Source organism: Dendronephthya gigantea, unplaced genomic scaffold, assembly GCF_004324835.1.
Source record: "Dendronephthya gigantea isolate DGI-Jeju-01 unplaced genomic scaffold, DenGig_1.0 000000F, whole genome shotgun sequence".
In the NCBI taxonomy this organism is placed as follows: domain Eukaryota; kingdom Metazoa; phylum Cnidaria; class Anthozoa; order Malacalcyonacea; family Nephtheidae; genus Dendronephthya; species Dendronephthya gigantea.
Window position 1 is genome coordinate 3,582,683 of NW_021163010.1, and position 20,520 is coordinate 3,603,202.

At 37.4% G+C, this 20,520-nt stretch overlaps 1 protein-coding gene across 2 annotated transcripts; it reads right to left on the reverse strand.

The window, feature by feature from the left end:
• Positions 1-6,642: 6,642 nt before the first annotated feature.
• LOC114519388 (calcium-binding mitochondrial carrier protein Aralar2-like) lies at positions 6,643-18,984 on the reverse strand. 2 transcript variants are annotated; one of them, XM_028539523.1, is made up of 20 exons: positions 18,399-18,984; positions 15,733-15,783; positions 14,057-14,199; positions 13,415-13,530; positions 13,099-13,238; positions 12,552-12,695; positions 11,946-12,084; positions 11,790-11,824; positions 11,609-11,667; positions 11,309-11,387; positions 10,999-11,110; positions 10,732-10,884; positions 10,489-10,541; positions 10,317-10,397; positions 9,857-9,991; positions 9,457-9,595; positions 8,740-8,795; positions 8,160-8,262; positions 7,798-7,885; positions 6,643-7,282 (listed from the first exon to the last, which is right to left on the reverse strand). In XM_028539523.1, the coding sequence occupies exons 1-20, from the start codon at positions 18,459-18,461 to the stop codon at positions 7,120-7,122; spliced, it is 2,052 nt and encodes a 683-aa protein (XP_028395324.1). In that variant the 5' UTR covers positions 18,462-18,984; the 3' UTR covers positions 6,643-7,119. The 2 variants fall into 2 exon arrangements, with proteins under 2 accessions (XP_028395324.1, XP_028395316.1); XM_028539515.1 differs by lacking the exon at positions 18,399-18,984 and adding an exon at positions 15,857-16,545.
• Positions 18,985-20,520: the final 1,536 nt, after the last annotated feature.

Here is a 20,520-nt window from a genome sequence, read left to right on the forward strand (position 1 = left end):
TGAAAACTCCTCGGTCCAAACGTGTTTAGCCACTGAAAGAATGCCGGTCAATTAAAATTTAAAAAATTAAAAATTCATTGCATGTTTGGCTTTGAAATTCGCATTTTATCAACTAACGCAGAAATTTGAGTGCATTACCACGTATTTCGTTTTTATCCCAGCCATCAAGAACTTAGAAAGCATGCCATGCAGTGAAGGATTTGCTTTAGCTAGTATATCTAATATCTATTTAGTACATCGGATTTTCAGGAACGAGCCGTTTGCCTGATTACATGAAGGGACGCGGGGCGCCGGAACAAGGTGGCAGGGGGCGCCGGAACAGGGAGGGGGTAGCAGTGGCAGCTGTTCCCTTTTCTTTTCTGAGAGTAAAAGTACAGATAAATCGAGCTTCGTGAATGGCAGTGCACAATCGTCTGGTGAAAAAACTGCCAAACAACACGATGAACTACGAAGTTCAACAAACGATGTTTTTCGCCAAAATTTCTTGTGCCGCAACAGACTGAGTGTCCTTTCAAGAAAAACGATCCGGCGTCCCTGTCTGCATATGCATTTTTCGACTATCGATTTTGGAGAGCTAGGCCGGGTTCACATACGGCATTAGTTACCTCCCACTCAATGTAGGCAGAGAAACCTCGCACATTCATTAGTGTCCTGGGGCTGGTTGTATCAAGCCCGTTTAGCTTAAACGGTGGATAAGTAAAAATTAAATAACACTCTTACAACTCCCTTGAATGAGTCAACTTGAATTCTATGCACTGAATATGTAGTTGTAAACAGTATATTTGTATTAAGGTTAAAAACATTTAGTTCGCTTGTTAAATAATTCGATAAACGTGCTTTTTATTTTGAACTTGTCCACCGTTTAAGCTAAACGGGCTTGATACAACCGGCCCCTGTCCTGATATTGTAAATTTCAGGATATCCCTTTTCTTGTCTAAGCCTAAAGCTGGGACGATGAACCTGTAGAGGTGACTTCTTTGACACACAATAACATTCTTATGAAGCATTTGCGTACTAATTTGAAACGGTAAAAAGTTACTGCCTCAATAATCAGTATATTCCTTGCATCAATGCTTAAAAATGCCCCTGAAAGCATGAGCACTCCCCTACGCCCGTGAATGAGAGAAGAAAGATGTTGCCATGCATCAGGCATTCCCACTTAAAATAAAAATTAACTTGAGTTTGCCGAATCATAAATAAATGACATTTGAGGATCAAAACATGCACACTCTCACGCACAAAATGATAATATAAATATATATTGAAATACTCTATCAGACCATCACTATAATTACAAAATGTTGAACAGCTAACTTACTTTATTCCGCTCTGCCTATATTATAGACTTCTTAGAATAAGAAATACTGAAATGAATAAATTGGCTGATGTATTGGAAAAGTGTCCAAAAGACCCCACGCACAGCAGACGCTGTTCGGTACGCCGTTTGAAATGATAGCAATATTGGCGCTACTTTTTAAACACGGCCGGTGTATGAAAACCGATACTGATAAGAGAAGTTACCGAGACAGTTTTACAACATCCCGCAATCATCGGCCGACGTTCAGTCGAAAATTAAGTCGAAAGACAACAGCGACATTCTAAAGTCATCTAAACATTTGTTTGGACTGTGAATAGACAGAATAGTCCATACTCTAAATTCGTTTGTTAATAACCGCTAAAGTGTGCGTGGACTGGAGGGTGGAAAAATATTGTCTAAGAACTGATTTGCTACATTTCTTGCTATTGGGTTATTTTGGGCTAATTGAATATTAAGATTCCTTATGATACTGTTTATATAGTTTATCTGATATTTTTAAAAAAATTATCTAAACATATCAAAAAGGATATTGCTTTACACTTTAGTACTAAAAAAAACATCCAAGGGTATATATCTTAGCTCAACATTGAGTCATCAAGAAGAGATGACTCGGTAAGGTCTAGATTGAGGAAGTGGCTAGCTTGAGCGCTTTTCTAATGGTTAAACATAGCTATAACAAAATAGACATGCAGGCCCATAACGGGTTGTTTTATACCTCGTTACTTTATGAATTTCTGTAGGTTTCTGTAAATTTCAGTTGAAACAATTAATGCGGTGGGACACTCTTTGGATATCTTCATGCATGCGCTCTCCTGCAGGAATCTCGCGATCAAACCTTGCGTTAATACATATTTTTTCGTAGTGTTGGACTTGGACGTTGCAGTTGGGTCATACTAGATATATAACACGCATTGTTTTAACATCTATTTCACAGACGGAGGTTAACAAATTAATTAAATAAAACATAAAGTAAATTGTTTGTATTTAATAACATTAACGTCTCCCATTGGCTTCGAGTTTGCCATATCACAGCGTTTATCGTATCACCTGCACAATCCAACAGCAGCTGTTTCTTTACGATGCAAATTTCACACAAGACCTCATCAGAGAAAAACCTCTTTACTAAACCTTCATCTGACCGAATAAGTTGTTCTTAGCCTTAGGCAGCATTCACTCGAAACATAATGAACCTAATATCAGTTGTTTAGCTGCATGCTGGGGCTCTTAATTCTAATATATAGCTATATATACTGAACAATGTATATAGCACATAAAAAATTGCAATTAAAAACAGCGCTTTTTTAAAATTTTTGCGCAAACATATCCAAATACGCTATGTAAATTATAAATTAATTCTATAAATTAATTAATAATTCCCTGTAATTCTATATGTTCTTCCCTCGGTTCTCATGCAATCCGTTTTTCGTGCAGTCTTTTCCGATAATCATCGGCAGTGAGCCAAGGACTCTCTCTAGACTTTTCAGTAATTTAGTTCTTCAGTCGAATGTTCCGGGTTTTGCTGCATTTTTTGCCAAGGGCGGCGAAAAAGGGAATTAAGCTATTGCCCCCGGATGTAATCTCTCTCCACCCCAGAAAAGATGCATGCATAAAGAATTTTTACATAAGCATGCATGCAAATAACGAATTCCAAATAGAACATTCAATATATGGAACTTCACAAACAATTATGTACTTACATTCATATTTCTGGTTGCATGGTTAGCAATTTTTAATCCGCGATGGGTCAGACAAATCAACGACAAACTTTCTTAATTTTATCTCATTTATCCGTTTTATTCCGCTCGACACTCGGGCTGCAGTTGCTCTGTGAACAATTCTGTGAACAGCTTTATTTTACATATACTGATCACATATATTTTCTGCCATCAGTTGCGAGGTATGATAAATCAGTAGGTGACTTTGAATAATGATAACCAACAAATAGTCATTAATAATACAATGATTCAATTTTATATTTAACTTAATATCTTTTTACTTTATTTGCAGTTTCGAAAGCTTTTAGGCCTATCACGGTCTCTCATGCACCTCTCTAAAAACAAAAGTAACCCAGAGTTTCCGAGGACACCAATGGTCCAATAACGTTCTTAAAGAAAAGATTCTGGTTTATTTAAAAAAATCCGTAGTTGCGATTGTTGGAATACCCTGACCCTGCAAATAATAATTCACTTATTTTGCATGCAGCTGCTAAGTTTGACAAACGTATATCAAAATGAAAATATGCCAACTATAGACAATAATAGTAATGGTTTTCGTAACAGATTTTGTATACACTTTGTCAAAGTTACATTTAACTTTGATTAAAATTAAATTGTATTACCGTGCTTCGACATTTATCACTCCAATTGCGCCACGAGTCTACTGAGCTTTTATATAGCTTATGCTTTATGCTTCGTGATCACCTATGACGTCACTGAACTCACAGCGCAGCGTGAGTGAGAAAAGTGAAAACACGGTAATACAATGTAAATTTAATCAAAGTTGGACCAACTGAACGTTTGGATTAATTATTTGAAACTTGCAAAACACAAGTAGCACGATTCGGGTATAAAATCATTTGCAAGAAATATGAAATGACAAAAAGACAAAAACCATAGATATTAAAAATAGAAAAATCAGCATCTGCCTTGCAGTCTATTGTGTATTATCATTATCTTCGGTAATCTTGATTAAAGCCTCTGCACAACTTACCACGGTAATTATGCGCAATAAACATGCCAACCTCGTACCCAGGATTTTCAACATGCTTCTGACTTTCTGAATATCAGCATTTAAGCCCCGTACAGACGGGCAAGTTTTCCTTGACAAGTTCACTTGCTCGTGTGTATGACGAACAAGTTTTCGTTGACAAGTTTTCCTTGCCATGCAAGTTTTATTTGCACGTGTGTACGCGAAAAATTTGACAATTTTTTGGCTTGACAAGTTTTACGATAATATGAGCCATGATGAAATAAAATGAGTATACGACCGAATTTCAAAACAAACAGAAATGATAAAACTTCAAAAACCTGCTCGATTGCCTCGAATATTGTTGCGCTGTTCCATGCTACGCACACAATTCCTTGTCAAGTTTTCCTTGACGGCCGAGCACACGAACATTTTTGCTAGTTGAAAAGCTGGCATGACTAGCTTTTGAACAAGGTTCCTTGTCAAGGAAAACTTGTCATTTTTTTCGCGTATACACGAGCAAATAAAACTTGGCAAGAAAAACTTGACCGTCTCTACGGGGCTTCACACTTGTCCTGAGGATCGGGGATTCCGTTTGTTTGAATTCACTAGTGCGAAAAATGCTTTGTCTATCGGAAAATAATACAATGGATCCCTGATTCTTTAATATAGGAGCTATTGTGAATCAGGCCTAATTTCCATTTCGACATTGCTTCCGCTTCTCACAGCAAGATCAAATCATGAAATCAAAAATATAATCAAAAGGTCAACCCATGCCTCTCTGTGCAAAAATTGTCTAAATTGTCTCATTGTCAACATGTGAGGATTGGAGTTTTTGACAAGATTTTGACAATGATTCAATCAGAGTACTAATACAGTTATGATATAAATATAGTTATTGTTGATATCAGTTTATACGATTCGAAATACCCAATACTGCCGAATTAAAGTAATCCAAAGTTCATTCCGAATGGTTGTACACGTTTATGAGATCTAGAAGATTTTCTTTAGTTTGTTGGTGCTTTTCGATTGACTGATCAATTGCTTTTAAACATCAGTCTTTCATGTGAGATTTATAAAATCTAAGCATCATAGACGTGCCAAGGTGACTTACAGGACAGCATTTTGCGTTCTAGACGCCATATTTCCAATTAGTTACCGCTTACGGAGTACATGCACCCATAAACTTTTAACTCAGACTATGTGCACAAACTAACATTATCGAGCGTTTCATTTTCGTTTTCATGCAAAAACGGTTTCGAACACCGTTAATTTCCAGTAGAATTTAAAGGCTAATTTAACTTGATTGGCATATTCTCCCTTTGATCGTGTGGACAGGACAACAGGGTGTCGACAAAAATAGATTAAGAAAAACTCGACAAAAACCGGCTTAAAAAAGGACCTCGTGTGTAAATAGTCGCAATATGGATTCAAATTTCCGGATTAAACGTTATCAATTCTGTGCTTACCTCTTTAATTCTTTTCTTATCTTTGGCTTGTCTTATCTGCTTTGCTATGCTTAGCCAACAGTAGATTCCGCCTGAATAGGTTTGAGTTTTTGAGAACGGGATCAGATCAGTGACCAAATTCTGCAAAACCAAACTGCTTCTCAGTAATAAAAGTTCTCAACCAAGACTTCTGCGCGCTAATCATACAGCATAAGTTGATACAGCTTTAGTGGCTGAAAATCGAAGATTTAAATTGCGGAAACCAAGTCAAAGTTATTGCTTTTGTCCACTGAGGCATCGTGCAAAACGAAGACCGAATTAATGAGCCACTTCATTGTCACCTGTTGACACTTCATAATGACGTATACCGGCCTACAATTAATAGATTTACAATAGAGTATGTATACCTGAATGACGTATAACTACAATACATAGAATATCATCTCCTTTTGGCATCGAGTGGATTTTTGCTGGCAGACAATTAATGGGGGCTTGGTTTAAAGCCTGCATGTTTCTCAGAGATCACCGACAGTCAGCGAAGGCTAACTAATGACTCACTGACGAATGGAGCACTTATATTGTTATTTTGACCGCACAGGTGATTAATGAGAACAAGTTCTTTCGGCCATAAAAAACTTATTTATAATGCCAGCATATACCAAATCTACCGAATTATAGGTGGTGTGTAACTATTCTCGACGGACTTCACTTACCGTTGTTCTATAACGGCAAAATATCTAGGAAACCGGTACCAAAAAAGATAGGAATCGGTACCGTGTAATCCGTGTACCAAAAAAGATAGGAATCCGGTACCGGCAGTGACACGACTCCTTCTGGTTAAAAGAAATCTAGGACAATCTTTTCTTGGTCTAATTTCACTCAGGGGAATGGCCAGCCTCTAGTAAAAATCGCGCCAATAGTAAGGCGACCCTACGTTCGCAAGTGGATAATCTACATAAAGCTTTTTTCACTCCAGCATGCCTTGCGCATGAAATAATTCCTTCGAACGATTAAATATGTAAATTATGAAGACGTAGATTGCAATCACCTAATTTGTAACGCGTCTGGTTAAAATGCTTTAGAACTTGCAATATATTAAAAAAGGGTTTTGGAGTTAAAAACAAATTTTACTCACATTTGATTCAGAAATACCTTTACTGTAAAGAAATAAAATTAATAGCAATTTCAAATAGGACAAAAATAATTTATATTGCTATATATCTTCGAGCCAAAAATTACAGGTTTAGTAGGATCATATTAGAACTATTAGTCATCGTTAGCGATTGGCAAATTTTCCACTTAACACTTCGCTTTTTGCCCGTGTCGTTGGTTTTTTAAACTCTAATCAGGCGCTGGACCCGGTTGCATGGCTCTAGCCTCTACAGTCACAGGACAAACACAAAGGTCACTTTAAATTGTTAAACATCTCGTTAAAACAAAAAAAACCCAAAGAAAAAATCGTTCGTGAAACATTCCACTGGCAGCAAGCGACTGTGAGGTGGAACGTCTGGTGAAAATAAAAAAACCTGATTATATATTGCGAGCTTTAGTAAACATTTTCCCACGCACTATTATTTATACCCAATTGTAAAGTAAATCGACAGAAAGTTCAAAATAATTAATATATTTTCTATCCTATTCCATTAAGCTGGAGTGTTTTTCATTGCACTATTTCTTGACATTTTGACCGGGAGATTGAAAAACAGGAAGACATAGTCCAAATTTTGTTTCTATTCCAGCGAAAGATGCGACAGCCAGACGTAATCCACCGATATGATCAGCATGAAGAGATATATCAGGATTGACTGGCTTCATTTCTGTTTTGGGAGCTCTAAAAGGAGGTAATATACATTTATGTGTAAGTGAATTATATCTCATGCAGCCACGATTTTTTTGTTATTAGGCCACATTACACGTTCTCTAAATTCGGGGCAACAAAAGCTTTTATATCCGACTCATTTAAATAGCCATCATCGTTTGTCATATTACTGACTTCTCTCTATTGTCTCGTGTATATTGTCTCGAACACGTTACCTAAAGCCTTTTCAACACCGACACAAAGAATCACGGTCCATTATGGTCGTTTTCGACAAAAACAGACCACGCAGAGTCGTAAGACAACAGTGAAGCAAGACTTACAGCTCAGTAAACTTCACTTTCATGCAAATAGAAATAATCTACAAATGAATTTTATTTCTAATTTTTCGTCGCTTTTATCACATATGATGATACGAACAACAAAAAGTCAAAATGGAAATTCTTGATAATTCCACATGTCCGCTTGAATAAAAAGTTATTTGCTACCATTAAATATTTAATCCTACAGTAAATCTCGCATTGACCTACCCGCCAAAATCAAAGTAGAAGTATCGTTGTATTATTTCGTACGTCAGCAAGGTAACCCCAAATTGAGGAGAGGAACGGAAAACTCGAGCTAAAGAAATAATTTTATATTTAAGGGTTAGAGACTGTTGTGAGTGTTTTGTTGACAAATAAACGCACGCGCTGACCATACAATGAACGAGAAATTTCAAGCCACTGTTTTCATCATCGGAACTCGTCGTACAATACTCTACGAACCAATGTCTCAATGTAGAAAAAATATTTGCCGTCAGACAGAGCATTTAATGCGTCACTGTCTACCGAGAAAGGAAATTATACACTAAGTTACGATGATGAAAACCCAACCTTTTTCTCTTAATACGAACCTGGGCCTCCTTTCCAGAATGCACGACCACCTTCTTGCCTCCAGATTTTCGACGCTGCATCAAACACCCCACGGTATGATTCCTGCCCTTGACGTGCTTTTACCTGCCGATAAAGTTTAAATGGATTTGAAAACGTCCGAATGAAACCTCTTTTATTATTATTACGATATTGACATCACCTTTGAAATATAGTTTTCACGCAAAAGTAAGACCTGTTTCAGACGTCGAACTTTTCATGTGCCGAACCTAATGTTAATGAGCTAAAGTCTTTGTTCATTTGCATTCGATTCGGCACATGAAAAGTTTCACGTTTGAAAAGGCTAAGTTGAAGTGTAGACACCGAGATTAAATTTTGGATTGATTCAGTTAAACATCGAGTGGTCGGGTAAAATATTTAATACGAAGTTTCGAACTGAACCAGGATTGCAGATGCAGTGCAGTTCGTCAACAAACTATTTCCAGAATAAACAGGATTTGAAAATAACACAAAAATGTGAGGGAATTCAACAACTTCCCAGCAAAATATACGACATCAGATCTTCAGCCACCACCTTCAGATCTTCTGTGTAACTTCACTAACCTGAAGACGAGTCTTGATAACATCAAAAGGCGTACAAAGGAATGCTGCTGGGCATCCTAATATAAATGTATATAAAGTCTGTAGAGATTATAAAAAAATCTGGCTGGTTATAAAAAAATATGGTTATAAAAAGAAAAAAAAAAAATCTAGCTGGTTATAAAAAAAATAGAAAAAAATCTGGTTCACATTACTATCAGACGATCAAAGTAATTACACACTAATGGGGTGAAGAGGGACAACGTGCTCTTAATTTACGATAAGATGGTTAAAATTTTCTCATTTACTTAAGATGTGGTTTACTCAGAGGAGATGATACTGAAGGCAATTCCAAACCTGGACATCCTGTGCGTTTTCTATTATCTTAACTTCGTGACACACAGGTAAGTTTTTACACGCAATAATTTTATTTATTTGACGGTTTAGATTTACTTTGGAAACTTCCCATTGGCAATCTAACCACGTCAAACTTTTTTGATGAAACTACCAGTACACTGACAACCCCATTTAATTTAGTTATTACCGAGGAATTTTCACCCCTTCCCTCTATTAAAGAATAAATTTATCTTGCATTTCACGTCTGCATGGGAAACTGATGGAATTGGCAAACTCAACACAGGGAAGAGTGGGCGAATGCTGCATGGTCAAACCATGCGTACCTATGGTCAAACTACTCAAATGAGATTACCAAAATTTTGATAAATTATTTCACGTACTTACCAGCTATAGCAGCCGCAGCGAGAAGATTGTACCATTTGGTAAATCCATTTTCGTCGGAGAAACTTGATTTTAAATGAGCGTACACAGGAAAGTAGATGGCGGAAAACGGAATGTCCCGGAGAAAGCATGCTCTTGCTCCCTAAAAATACAATTTCATGCCAATATAACAAAGTAGCTTACACACAGATACGCGATTGCGGTATAATCGGGAGGGGGGGAATGCATGCAAATAAATAAATGAAGGTCATGCCTGACCAATCAACGAGTCGACTGTTGAAATTGACGCATGCATGTTCAGGGACGACCAGACAAATAATAATAAACTCCTGAATTTCAGAAATAATATAGATAAAAAAAACATTTTATAAAACATAATATTCTGATGAAATTGGATTCAAACCTTGTAAAGACCTTTAAGACCAAGTTCTCTGACCGTCTGCACCGCGTTGATCTTCTGACCACTCTCGCCCGCCACTTGTAAACGAATTTTTACAATTTCAATTGGATTCGTAAACATTACTTGCGATGCTCCAGCCTAAACAGGAATAAGCAGACATAAACCAAACATATTGTTTAATATAGCATTCGTAGCATGAAGCATATCCCCAGAGATTGTTTGAGAAAAAAAATTCGGGGTGAAAACGCGTTAATTTAACTTAACAAATTACCCTGTGCATGCATGGGTTTGAGAGGCATACTGTAGTTGGTACGCAGCAAATAAGTGTTATAAAAAGCTATGTCAACACCTCACTATATAAAGGTTATTATTCTGGCAGCTATCTTATGGAACGACTAGTTGCAACCAGGTTTGTTTGGAACCTTTTGAGATATACTTTTTGAAATTAAAATTGAAGACATACGCAACCACCGGCAACGATCTCGGCGCTGAGCGTGAGAAAACCATCTTCAGCTTTCAATCTGTCTCTCACAAAATCATTAGTCTAGAAATACGATAAACGATAAAGAAAATAATAAACTCTCTCTAAAACCTTGAAAAAATTACTACAAAGTGAAGATAATGATTCCACTTACAGACAATTTAATTGCTTTTTCAGGCGACACACCAATTAATTGCGGTATGATACCTATAGGATAGAATAATGTGTCATCGACGGTGATGTAAATGCAAATGTACAACAAGCAATAAAATTGGCTAACAGGCAACAAACCAACAACATTACACCAACTTATAAACATTGCCAACATCTACCACATTATTTTATAAACGGTTGTTGTGCCCTATTATGAAATAAGCATGCCAGACTATGTTTATACCTCTATACAACCCACGAAATCCCTCATTTCGAAGCACTTTAAAAAAGCAATCAAAACTGTTCTTGTATAATCTTTCTTCCGCACTAACAGCGCGCTGGTTCTGCATTCTGGTCTTTACAAGATCAATGGGATACACAGCTGTAACTCCGGTAGCTAGAAAAGATATGTTTGACACAATCAATCGCCTTTTTGTGCTAACGTTAACTCAAGTCTAAAATTTGAAATAGCGTTAACTAGCTTTGAAGAAACAGCTCCAGGTTGTCTTACCTCCACCAATGCCACCCACAACAAAGCGATACAAATGTTCTAAACCTTGTAAATAATAAGGTCTGTGGAAATCTCGCTCATTCTCTTGAGGAAAATACGAGTGCTGACTGAACTAGGGGGACACAATAACACGCGATTGTCAAGGTTATTAGCAACTATACCAACCTTGTAGTCGTACTAGGTTTTCCCTCTTGGGGAGAAAACCCTGGGTACGAGGTTCCAACTATACCAAAGTCGCGGGAGTTTTGTTAAAAACATGCATTAGGTCACTAGTAAAGTGAAACCACAGGTGAGACCAAACCAAACATACCTGGTGATTTTCAGCAGAGTAAACTTTAAAGACATCAGGTTTGGGTATTATGTGATCCAAATCAAGCAATGAAATACGGCTGTGAACAACAAATGCAAGGATAAGAAGATTTCACAAACACTCTAATTTGCGCAAAAATCCCATGTTCAGAACATCCAAAATACACGAATTAAATTATTGGGATTAGGTTTACGTCTTAGGTTAACCCAAATACTAAATTCCACCTTAATCCAACCTAAACACAAGATTTAAATTCGAGCATTCGCGCTAGTGAAAACGATTGAAGTAATACCAACTTACCCAGTACCATGCCTTAATCCGCACAAGTGAAACAATATATCAATTTGCAAAGGGTTTATCTATAAACAGAAAAAAGTACGTCTTTATGTCTGCATGCGCTACTCTTCTGAGCCATGTCTGCATGTATGAGGTATACCCAAACTGAGCCATGTCTGCATGTATGAGGTATACCTAAACTTACCAAAAAATGTTTGCGCGCCACTTTAGTGAATTCCTCTAAAATAAAGATAGAATTACCAGCGTTATTAGGCATGCCGAAAATTGACAGCAAACGAAAATATAACACTAAGTCTTGAACATTCTTCAATAAACATGAATAGAAGAGTCACATCATTACCCTTGGTCATATCTTTCTGTCGGTCACCCCTTACTGCTTTTTCGAAAAGATATTGAATCACTTTAATATTGTCCAAAAGATCATTAAACGCTAGGCAATACGCGTATGTTACTACATGACTTGTCATACCACCTGCCACCTAAACAAGTTGAATAGAAGAACGTCATGTAGGAAGAATGGATGGCAACAACCAAGTGCTAAGCTACACTGTATTTCCTAAAATTATTACACTTATCTCAATAGAAATATTATATAGATCAGTGGCAACATTGTAATGCGGGAGAGGCTAAATGATTATTCGGTAAGATGGTAGCAGTGTTGGCCATTGAATACTGCGGTCAATGAAGAAACTTCAAACATGTAAACCGACTGTTTGATTCATTCGTTTAATTACTTTCCCTGACTCCCTATACCATGATATCAAATAATAGGCAATTTTCATGAACAGTACTCAGCAGTGTAGCTATGTAGCCTCACGAATATTTTGGTGCTCAATTTCTCAGCCGTGTATACAGTAGCTACGTCAGTCAGTGTTGAATGTACAGTAGTCTGATTGATCGGGGCCATCAGGTAAAATCTGAATGGCAAAAAACATAAGTACAGTACCGTTAACAAGTGCTCGTGAGTATAAGGCGATAAAACATGAGGACGACAGGTTTTCATTATCGTACTAAAATCTTTTGCAGTAATTGTCCCTTTGTTTAACTTGCACTGATAAAATGCTTGCTTTATATGTTCTTTCTGATAATCCTGAAAACACGAGAAAAGTACCGTTCAATCTCCTTTTTATGCATCGATCATAATGACGTACACAACTTTTACTGACCCTGAAGACGTCAGTTGAGATGACTATTACCGTGACTTTCCACCATGACTATGGCCATGACAATGACCCATAACTATATGACCATGACCATGACCCCATGACATGACCATGACCATGACCATGACCATGACCATGACCACGATCATGACCATGACCATGACCATGACAATGACCATCACTACTGTATCCTCCATATGACTATCCTCCAGGCCTATGACTACTATTCGCCATTACTATTCACTACGATTATCATGGCTATCCTCCATGCTATGGAGTATACTATTCTGCATGACTATGGCAACCTTCCTACTATACACGTATACTTACCTCTAATAATTGCGTAAATTCGCTATATGGCACTCCCTTCGATTTGTTTTCTCCAAAAAACCGCGTTATAAATGGAGAATCAAAATTGAAGGGAAACTTTTGGTGTTGCTGGGTTTTCTTTATAACTCTAGAGAACTCATCTGTAAGAATATATAAATACTAAGAATAATGATAGCCCCAATACGGTATCCTATTCATGCAGGAACAGTTAAGAAAAAGAAAAATGTGCATGAAAATGATGCCTGAATAAATGTATACTGATTCTGCCAGAGGACCTGAAGTACTATTCTCTTGCTGTAGCTTATAAACGACTTACCAAAACTAACAGAGCCTTTTCCATCCAAATCAAACAGTTGAAACACTATGCGAAATTGAGCATCAGGACTGCAGAGGAGGGATTCAAATGCAAGCATTTCACTGAATGATATAAGCCTAAACAAAAACCCGTATTTCAAAATCTTTTTTAACGATTGCCATGCAGGGATTTTCGCACCCTAGTGGTTTTGCATCCATGCGGATTTCATTCCAATCCACCTTCCCCCGTGGTAGTTTTCAATACAACTGGTCGTTTCTTGCCTACGCTTTGTTGTTTCGTCAGTACAGCAAATGGTTTTGACCGACGGCGACAATCGATATCAAAACGAGCAACGCGTCGTAGGTTCAGGTCAAGCCATTCCAATACCAGCTAACTTGTCAGTACTTAGCAAACTAACAATATCATTTTTGCGCAGTTTTGCTCAATGCAGAGCTTCAATGGCTAGTATAGCAGGCTATAGCAGCTAAAAAGAAGGTCTACACTCGAGACCCTCCGACAAAAATTTCGAGCATTGGCAGAATTTGATTGTGCATTTTGAACCTTGGCCTTGCCGATTCAATTAATCAATTTCTTATGTAGTAGTCACACACAACTTTTTCAAGTAATCTCAAAAAGCATGAAAAACACAGTTGAAAAGCCTACCCATCTTTAGTTTGATCCACAACACCAGATAATAAGTTTAATGTTTCTACGTTGTAGTCATCTTCTTTTTGCATTCCTAAAAATGTCCTTATAAAATCCTCTGGAGTCATGAACATCTCTCCATCTTCCTCCAATGATGCATACTAAAATTAAATGTTGAAAACCTTGTGTTTTTATTTAGGCCTGTGTTATTATCAGTGGCGTCGCCAGCTTGATAAGTGGGGGGGGGGGGACTTATTCATATATATGTGTTTCACATTATTCATTTCTATTCAAATTGATAGTTTTAACTGCCTGTGAACAGGAATATATGAATATGTCCACCCCACTTATCGATCCTGCGATGCCACTGGTTATGATTGAGCCTACAATTGGTTGGTAGGTACAACATTTAGGATATTGCTAACTTCTACTTATTTAAAGTCCATGTTTATAAGTATATGTGTATCATGTAGTGGTGGGGAATACAGTTAAAATGACAGTGATGTATGACATTTTACTAAAATTAGACTTGCTAAAATGTATTTTATGGGTGATGGTATTTACATGACTTCTGACACTGCTCATAGTATAAATTTGTGATAAAAAAAACTCAACTAATACATAGTTGGGGGGAAGTTGTTCTAGGTTTTTTAGCTGTCAATAAGCCAAAGTTAAAAATGCTCTCATACATCTTGTGAATGACTATATCTCATGAATTAAATATTATGTACTTTCATTGAAAATTAAACTATTAACATCAAAATATTTTAGCTCAGTTGTTTGATAAATTAATAACTTTGTTTTCCATTTTGATCTTATCTGCTGTTTAAGCTAAACGCCTTTAAACAACCCGGCCCAGATTACAATGCTGAAATTCTGAAAAGTTACTGGCATTATTGGCTGCCATTATCTAGAATTAAATTCTAGATAATTATTGATAGATTAAACAAACAAGGATGGATTTACTGTGTCGATACAGATAAGGTTAGAGCTAACCTAGCTTTAAACAACCCAGAGTTAGTGCTAACCTAGCTTTGAACAACTGGCCCCAGCCCCCAGGATACTTCACACTTCAGTGTATACAAACAAAAACACAAACCTTGTATAAAAGACTAGTTAACTTTTAACTGTAGTTATGAACAGAATTGGCCAATCAGAGTTGTGTATTTCTGAGTTAACTAGGATTTAACTTTGCACAGTGTAGTTAAAGAGTTTTATACAACCGGCCCCTGGTAGTTTTAAGATGCATGGTGATTAATTAAGGTTAGGGTTAGGTTAAGCTTAGTGTCTGTTTGTGTTGCTTTAAATAATGTGATAGATGGCATATTCAATATTATATTCAATACATGTGATTACATAGTGTAAAATTTCCAGATTACTGAACAGAAAACGACTTAATGTAATTTATTTGTTGAGTAATCACTTTTCCTTTAATGATTAACAGTGAATTGGTTAATGGTAAATAACTGGTTAAAAAGCATTTACATTTGAACAGAACGAGATTAGTCTACGCCATAATTTAGTATCAATTATATAGAGAATTGAAGTTCTTTCTTGACGGGGTTTATTATTGTAAACATTGCATGTCCTTGAAAGTAAAACAGCAATTAATAATTCCGAGTGAGACAACTACATTATTAAAAAGCCGTGATTTGCTGAAATACGATCTGATGCAGTACAACATTGAAGTTTACCTTGAGAAAAATTTTTTTTAACGCTTCGGGGCTTGACTTTGTGACTGAATACTGCAAGAAGAAATGGATAATTAGGCGGATGAAAATAACCAAATCCATCTCACGCAATATGCAACGGACTCACATCGGCTGATGGCCGGTTGATTTTGCCATCAGAACAATAAGCAGGACTCAATACACGATGCATTAGAGACCGCGACCAATGTCGGTCTATGTTCATCTTTTTTCAGTTTTTAGCACTCATTAGTTAGAAACAGAAAGCTCGATGTTACCAGGAATCATTTCTTGCCGACATCTTGCATTTTTGTCTTATTGTTTATGATTGGTCCAATGCCTTTTCCGGTATGGGTCGCATTGTCTCAATTATTAACCGAAAAATCGGTTATTTGTCGGTCACTTATTTATCGGAATTTATCGGTTAGAACCATTGAAACCAGACGCAAGTACTTGTGATTGGGCCTAGTCAGCAAGATCATTTACCTAGATTATTTATTATGTCACCGATCAATGATAAGAGATCGCACTTAATTCATATGAAAGAGAGCAGTGCACTTTGTGTACCTTGAAAGAGTACTTAGACTGGTTGATTAAATTGACAGTTCACAAGAAATCCAAAACGATTTCAGGTTCGTATTTTGTTTTTTAGTCAGAAACATAATTCAGAGCCGTTGAGAAACAGAAAATATTTCCGCCCGTCGACATCATCGGTTACGTAAACATAGGCACTTGGTTGAATCAGGGAATTTGGCAAAAATAAGTAACGTATGTTATTGTACTCAAGTCAAGCCTGTCAAGGTGTGTGTTATTACACATCATTTGCCTAAATTCAGGTTTAAGCAGTGATTTAGCAGTCCTTAGCAACACAGAAAAAAATTTGCTGATACTTAATTAACATGGAACATTGTCGTCATGGTCATGCATGCTGCGCAATACAAACACGTGGCAATTTTATTTTAAACGTGACTTAAAATCCTGTAATTTTCTTTTCAATTTATACTTTTATTTTTAGAAATCAATGCTAGTGTTGATAACAGCGTACGTTCTCGTTTTGTGTGCCCTTTCCTGAGTGCCTTTGAATTTCCGGAACCACTCATAATTATAGTTTAAAAACTTTATTTTACCAAAGACCGCATTTTGATTCTGATTCGTACTCTTGTCATTTCGTACCCATATCCCTGGTCGTTTCGTACTCTAATTGATGGTCGTTTCGTACCCCGATTTTAGTCGTTTCGTACTCAAACGCTATATGACTGCTTTTATTGCAATCAGTTCAGTTTTTATTAAAAGCGTTGATAACAACCACTTTCTTTGTTGAGTTCTTCATTTGGCAGTTCAAATTTATCGTTTTGAAAATGGTCCGAAAGTCTACACGCACACTTAAGCGCAAATGGCCATGTGGTACTTGCAGTCTGCAATGCAATGACAATTCGATCTTTTGCGAAGGATGCCGAATGCATGTGGTACCATTCTTGTTGTGAGAACCTGTCTCCGAGAGATTTAAAAATTTTACAAGACCTAACCGAAGATTATCTGTGTTCGTCTTGTACGCGTGTTGGACTGTTGGCGATGTCTTTGATTTCCAAAACGCGCTCCAAAGTGCGACACGTGTTGGGAGGCTAGAAAGTGCTGCTAAAGTTGAATGTATTTTGGTCGTCGTGGAATACCGTTCTACAGGCTAATTGAGCTATTTCACAAGTAAAAAATAAACGGACAGATCACGGATATATTTTTCGGCAGTTGAAATGAGCTTAAATAAAATATATTCGTCTTCTTGTTTTTGCAAAGCAGGGCGCTTATGAGCGCCCTGTTGCAAAGCTAGCTCATTAAGTCTCTCATGTGTAAAGTTCGAAACGACCTTGTCTGGGTACGAAACGACCATGTCTGGGTACGAAACGACCATGTCTGGGTACGAAACGACCATGTCTGGGTACGAAACGACCATGTCTGGGTACGAAACGACCAGGCCTGGGTACGAAACGGCAGAAGTACGAAATGACAAGAGTACGAAACGACCATAAACCGCCAGGGATGCTGGCAAGGGCAGCGCTTTCGCTATCGCTCTTTACCAGCAGGTGCAAAGGGTGCAAAAATGCGTTTCCATGGAAACGATTGTATTCGAATTTGTTAATAATGTTGCTTTAGACAACCGTAAAAGACAGTTAATAAGTTCCAGGAATAGCACGTCGACTAACTACAGAAACCTTGCCACACTTTCAGAGCCAAAAATTTTCTAACCAATTGTTCTCTGTCGATGTTTAGAGATGTAACACTCCCTCTTGCCGTCGCACATTCCTGCGTCCCTGGAACCTGCTCAGATAGTATGGTTTTGGATTTGTGATCTTCAGAATTTGCAATTTTCTTCGGTAGACGATTGATAAATACCCCGGCCAAATTCGCAATAGTTTTAGTATTTCACAATTCATGTTTTAATGTACTTATTTGATGGAGAACTCGAGTGAAATATTTCACACTTCCCTGTCTGCGGAAATCAATGTCATGATCAATTTGTTTTAATGGCGAATATATGGCTGGATAGCCTGGATATTCGTCAACGTGAGATAGAAAACTATATCAAACATATTTGGCATTTTCTGTCACAAATGTGCCGATAGTGTAGGTTGAGCAATCAGAGTTATTCGTGCTTGTTGACAAAATACGAATCTTACCGAATCGTCCAAGCTTATCGCAAATTCTTCCCTTTCTTTCTCTTTGAACTTTGATTCCGACATTCAGCAAGCGCACATTATAAGCATATAAAAGTTTGGGTAGTAAGTCTACAAGTTCGTCTTCTATTATCGCTTCTGCAAAAAGCTCACTTCGTTGTTTCTTCATACTTACATATTGGCAAAATATTTCAGTGTTGCGATTCCTAGTATTGGCATTTCTTTAGCGCACAGCAGGGCGTTTCAAGTTACGCGTGACCGAAGGCCGAAAATGACGAATTCTGTTCGAAATTTTGTCCGGTATCATGTAAACGGGGTCTTAAAAATATTTATCGACCACACTTGCAAACAAACCGCTCGTTACTTTGCGCTTGGGTTTGAACCCAGTAAGTTGGCTTGATATGGGAATATAATATTTGTATGTGACCTCATTATGTGGTCAACACTATAGTAATAGTGATAATAAGTCCAATAAACCTTTCTTATGACATCAAACATAGAAAGCCTTCGTATTGGTATTGACGTCATTGCGACTATTTACCGTTTTCCGCGTATTTCATAGTACGCATTTGTTGACCTAGATGTTAAACAATAAAAAAATTAAAAGCATTTAAACTTTTACGTGTGAACGTACATGCAAAAAATGCGACAGTGGAGAAAATAACAAAAATAACGTCGAACGCGAAAGCCTGATGTCACGCAATCAAACCTCGTTTACTGTTGGGCTTTTCAGTGTAGCACGTCTCTACCTCGAGTTAGGCTCTATTAAATTGTTCCCAAACATAAACCTAATATTTTCAACTGATTTTTAACGCCTTGTACCTGATTAAATTGATACGAATGATAATTTACATGCAACAACTCTTTATACTATAGCATTGGGATACACCATATTGCGGTATTTTCAGCCTTTATTTTTTTTACCCCGGTCGAATATACTATATATACAAGTATACCGGCCGCGCTATAGCCGAACTTTAACGTTTAACTATAAGTTATTCATATTTATTGGGTACGCATAATAAAACGCACTATTATTACACTTATTTAATAACGGTCGTGTCGTAACGTAACGTACTATAACGTGTCGTATGCCAGGAAACAGTCCTCACCACTGGTCCTCACCAGTGAACTCAAATATGACTGGAACGCTAGCGGCTAGCTCTCAGACTTTCCCTCATTAATGAGTGAAGCCAAGATTGCGGGACATGAAGCCTACTGAACATGAAGCTTCAAAAGTAAAATCATAATTGCCGCCATTTTACCCACGAAATTTCCGCGCCAGAGGCCTGGATCATACAAGAAAGGCTTAATTCATATTCCGCCAAATATATTCCGCCTATTCCGCCATATTCGCATTCCATCTTCGCCACACGCAGTATGCCAAAAACCTGGGAACGAGGATGCCATCTTGGCTTCAAATTTTTCCGTTCCAGTCTTATTTCAGTTCATTGTTCACTGGTCCTCACCCGCTGGTCGCAGCTGATGTTAAGCACAAAGTAGCTGGAAGTCTCTCATGATCGAAGTGTTGTTGTTCACACACTCAGGATGCTGTTGTGTTGTTTTTTGTTTTGTAAATACCCTAATTGACGTCTTTTCTGACAATGCAATTTTATTAGGTTATAGCGTGTACATGCATTTAACGTCGGGAGCATCTACGTGAGCGACTAGTTTTTATCATGCGATAAAAGCAGGCACTAAAAAGTGGAATTTTTTGTACCGAAAGAGCCGGTTCTGGAACTTACTCTTACATAGCATGCATGCCGGAGCAGGCTGCAGATCCCGTTATCGCGCATTCGATAACACGCTGTAGCTTCATCGACACATATAAAATTTACAATGGTGATGAGTTTGTGACGCATTAGTAGTGACAAGAACTTGGCATGTCTTGTGTTTTTCTATGCAAAATTTGAAAAGGAGGAGGAAATGATTAAATGAAGGCAGAAAACGATTGTTATTGGACTTAAAAGCTTTGGTCATTCGCAATGGTAGATGTGTTCGCTCGTTAACAAGATCTAATCATCGTTTTGACTGGCATTTGTTTGTTTAGATAAACGGTCTCCACTGCTTGGTAACAGGTGGTTGGAAAATCCTAATAAACCACGCAAACACCAAAGAAATGAAA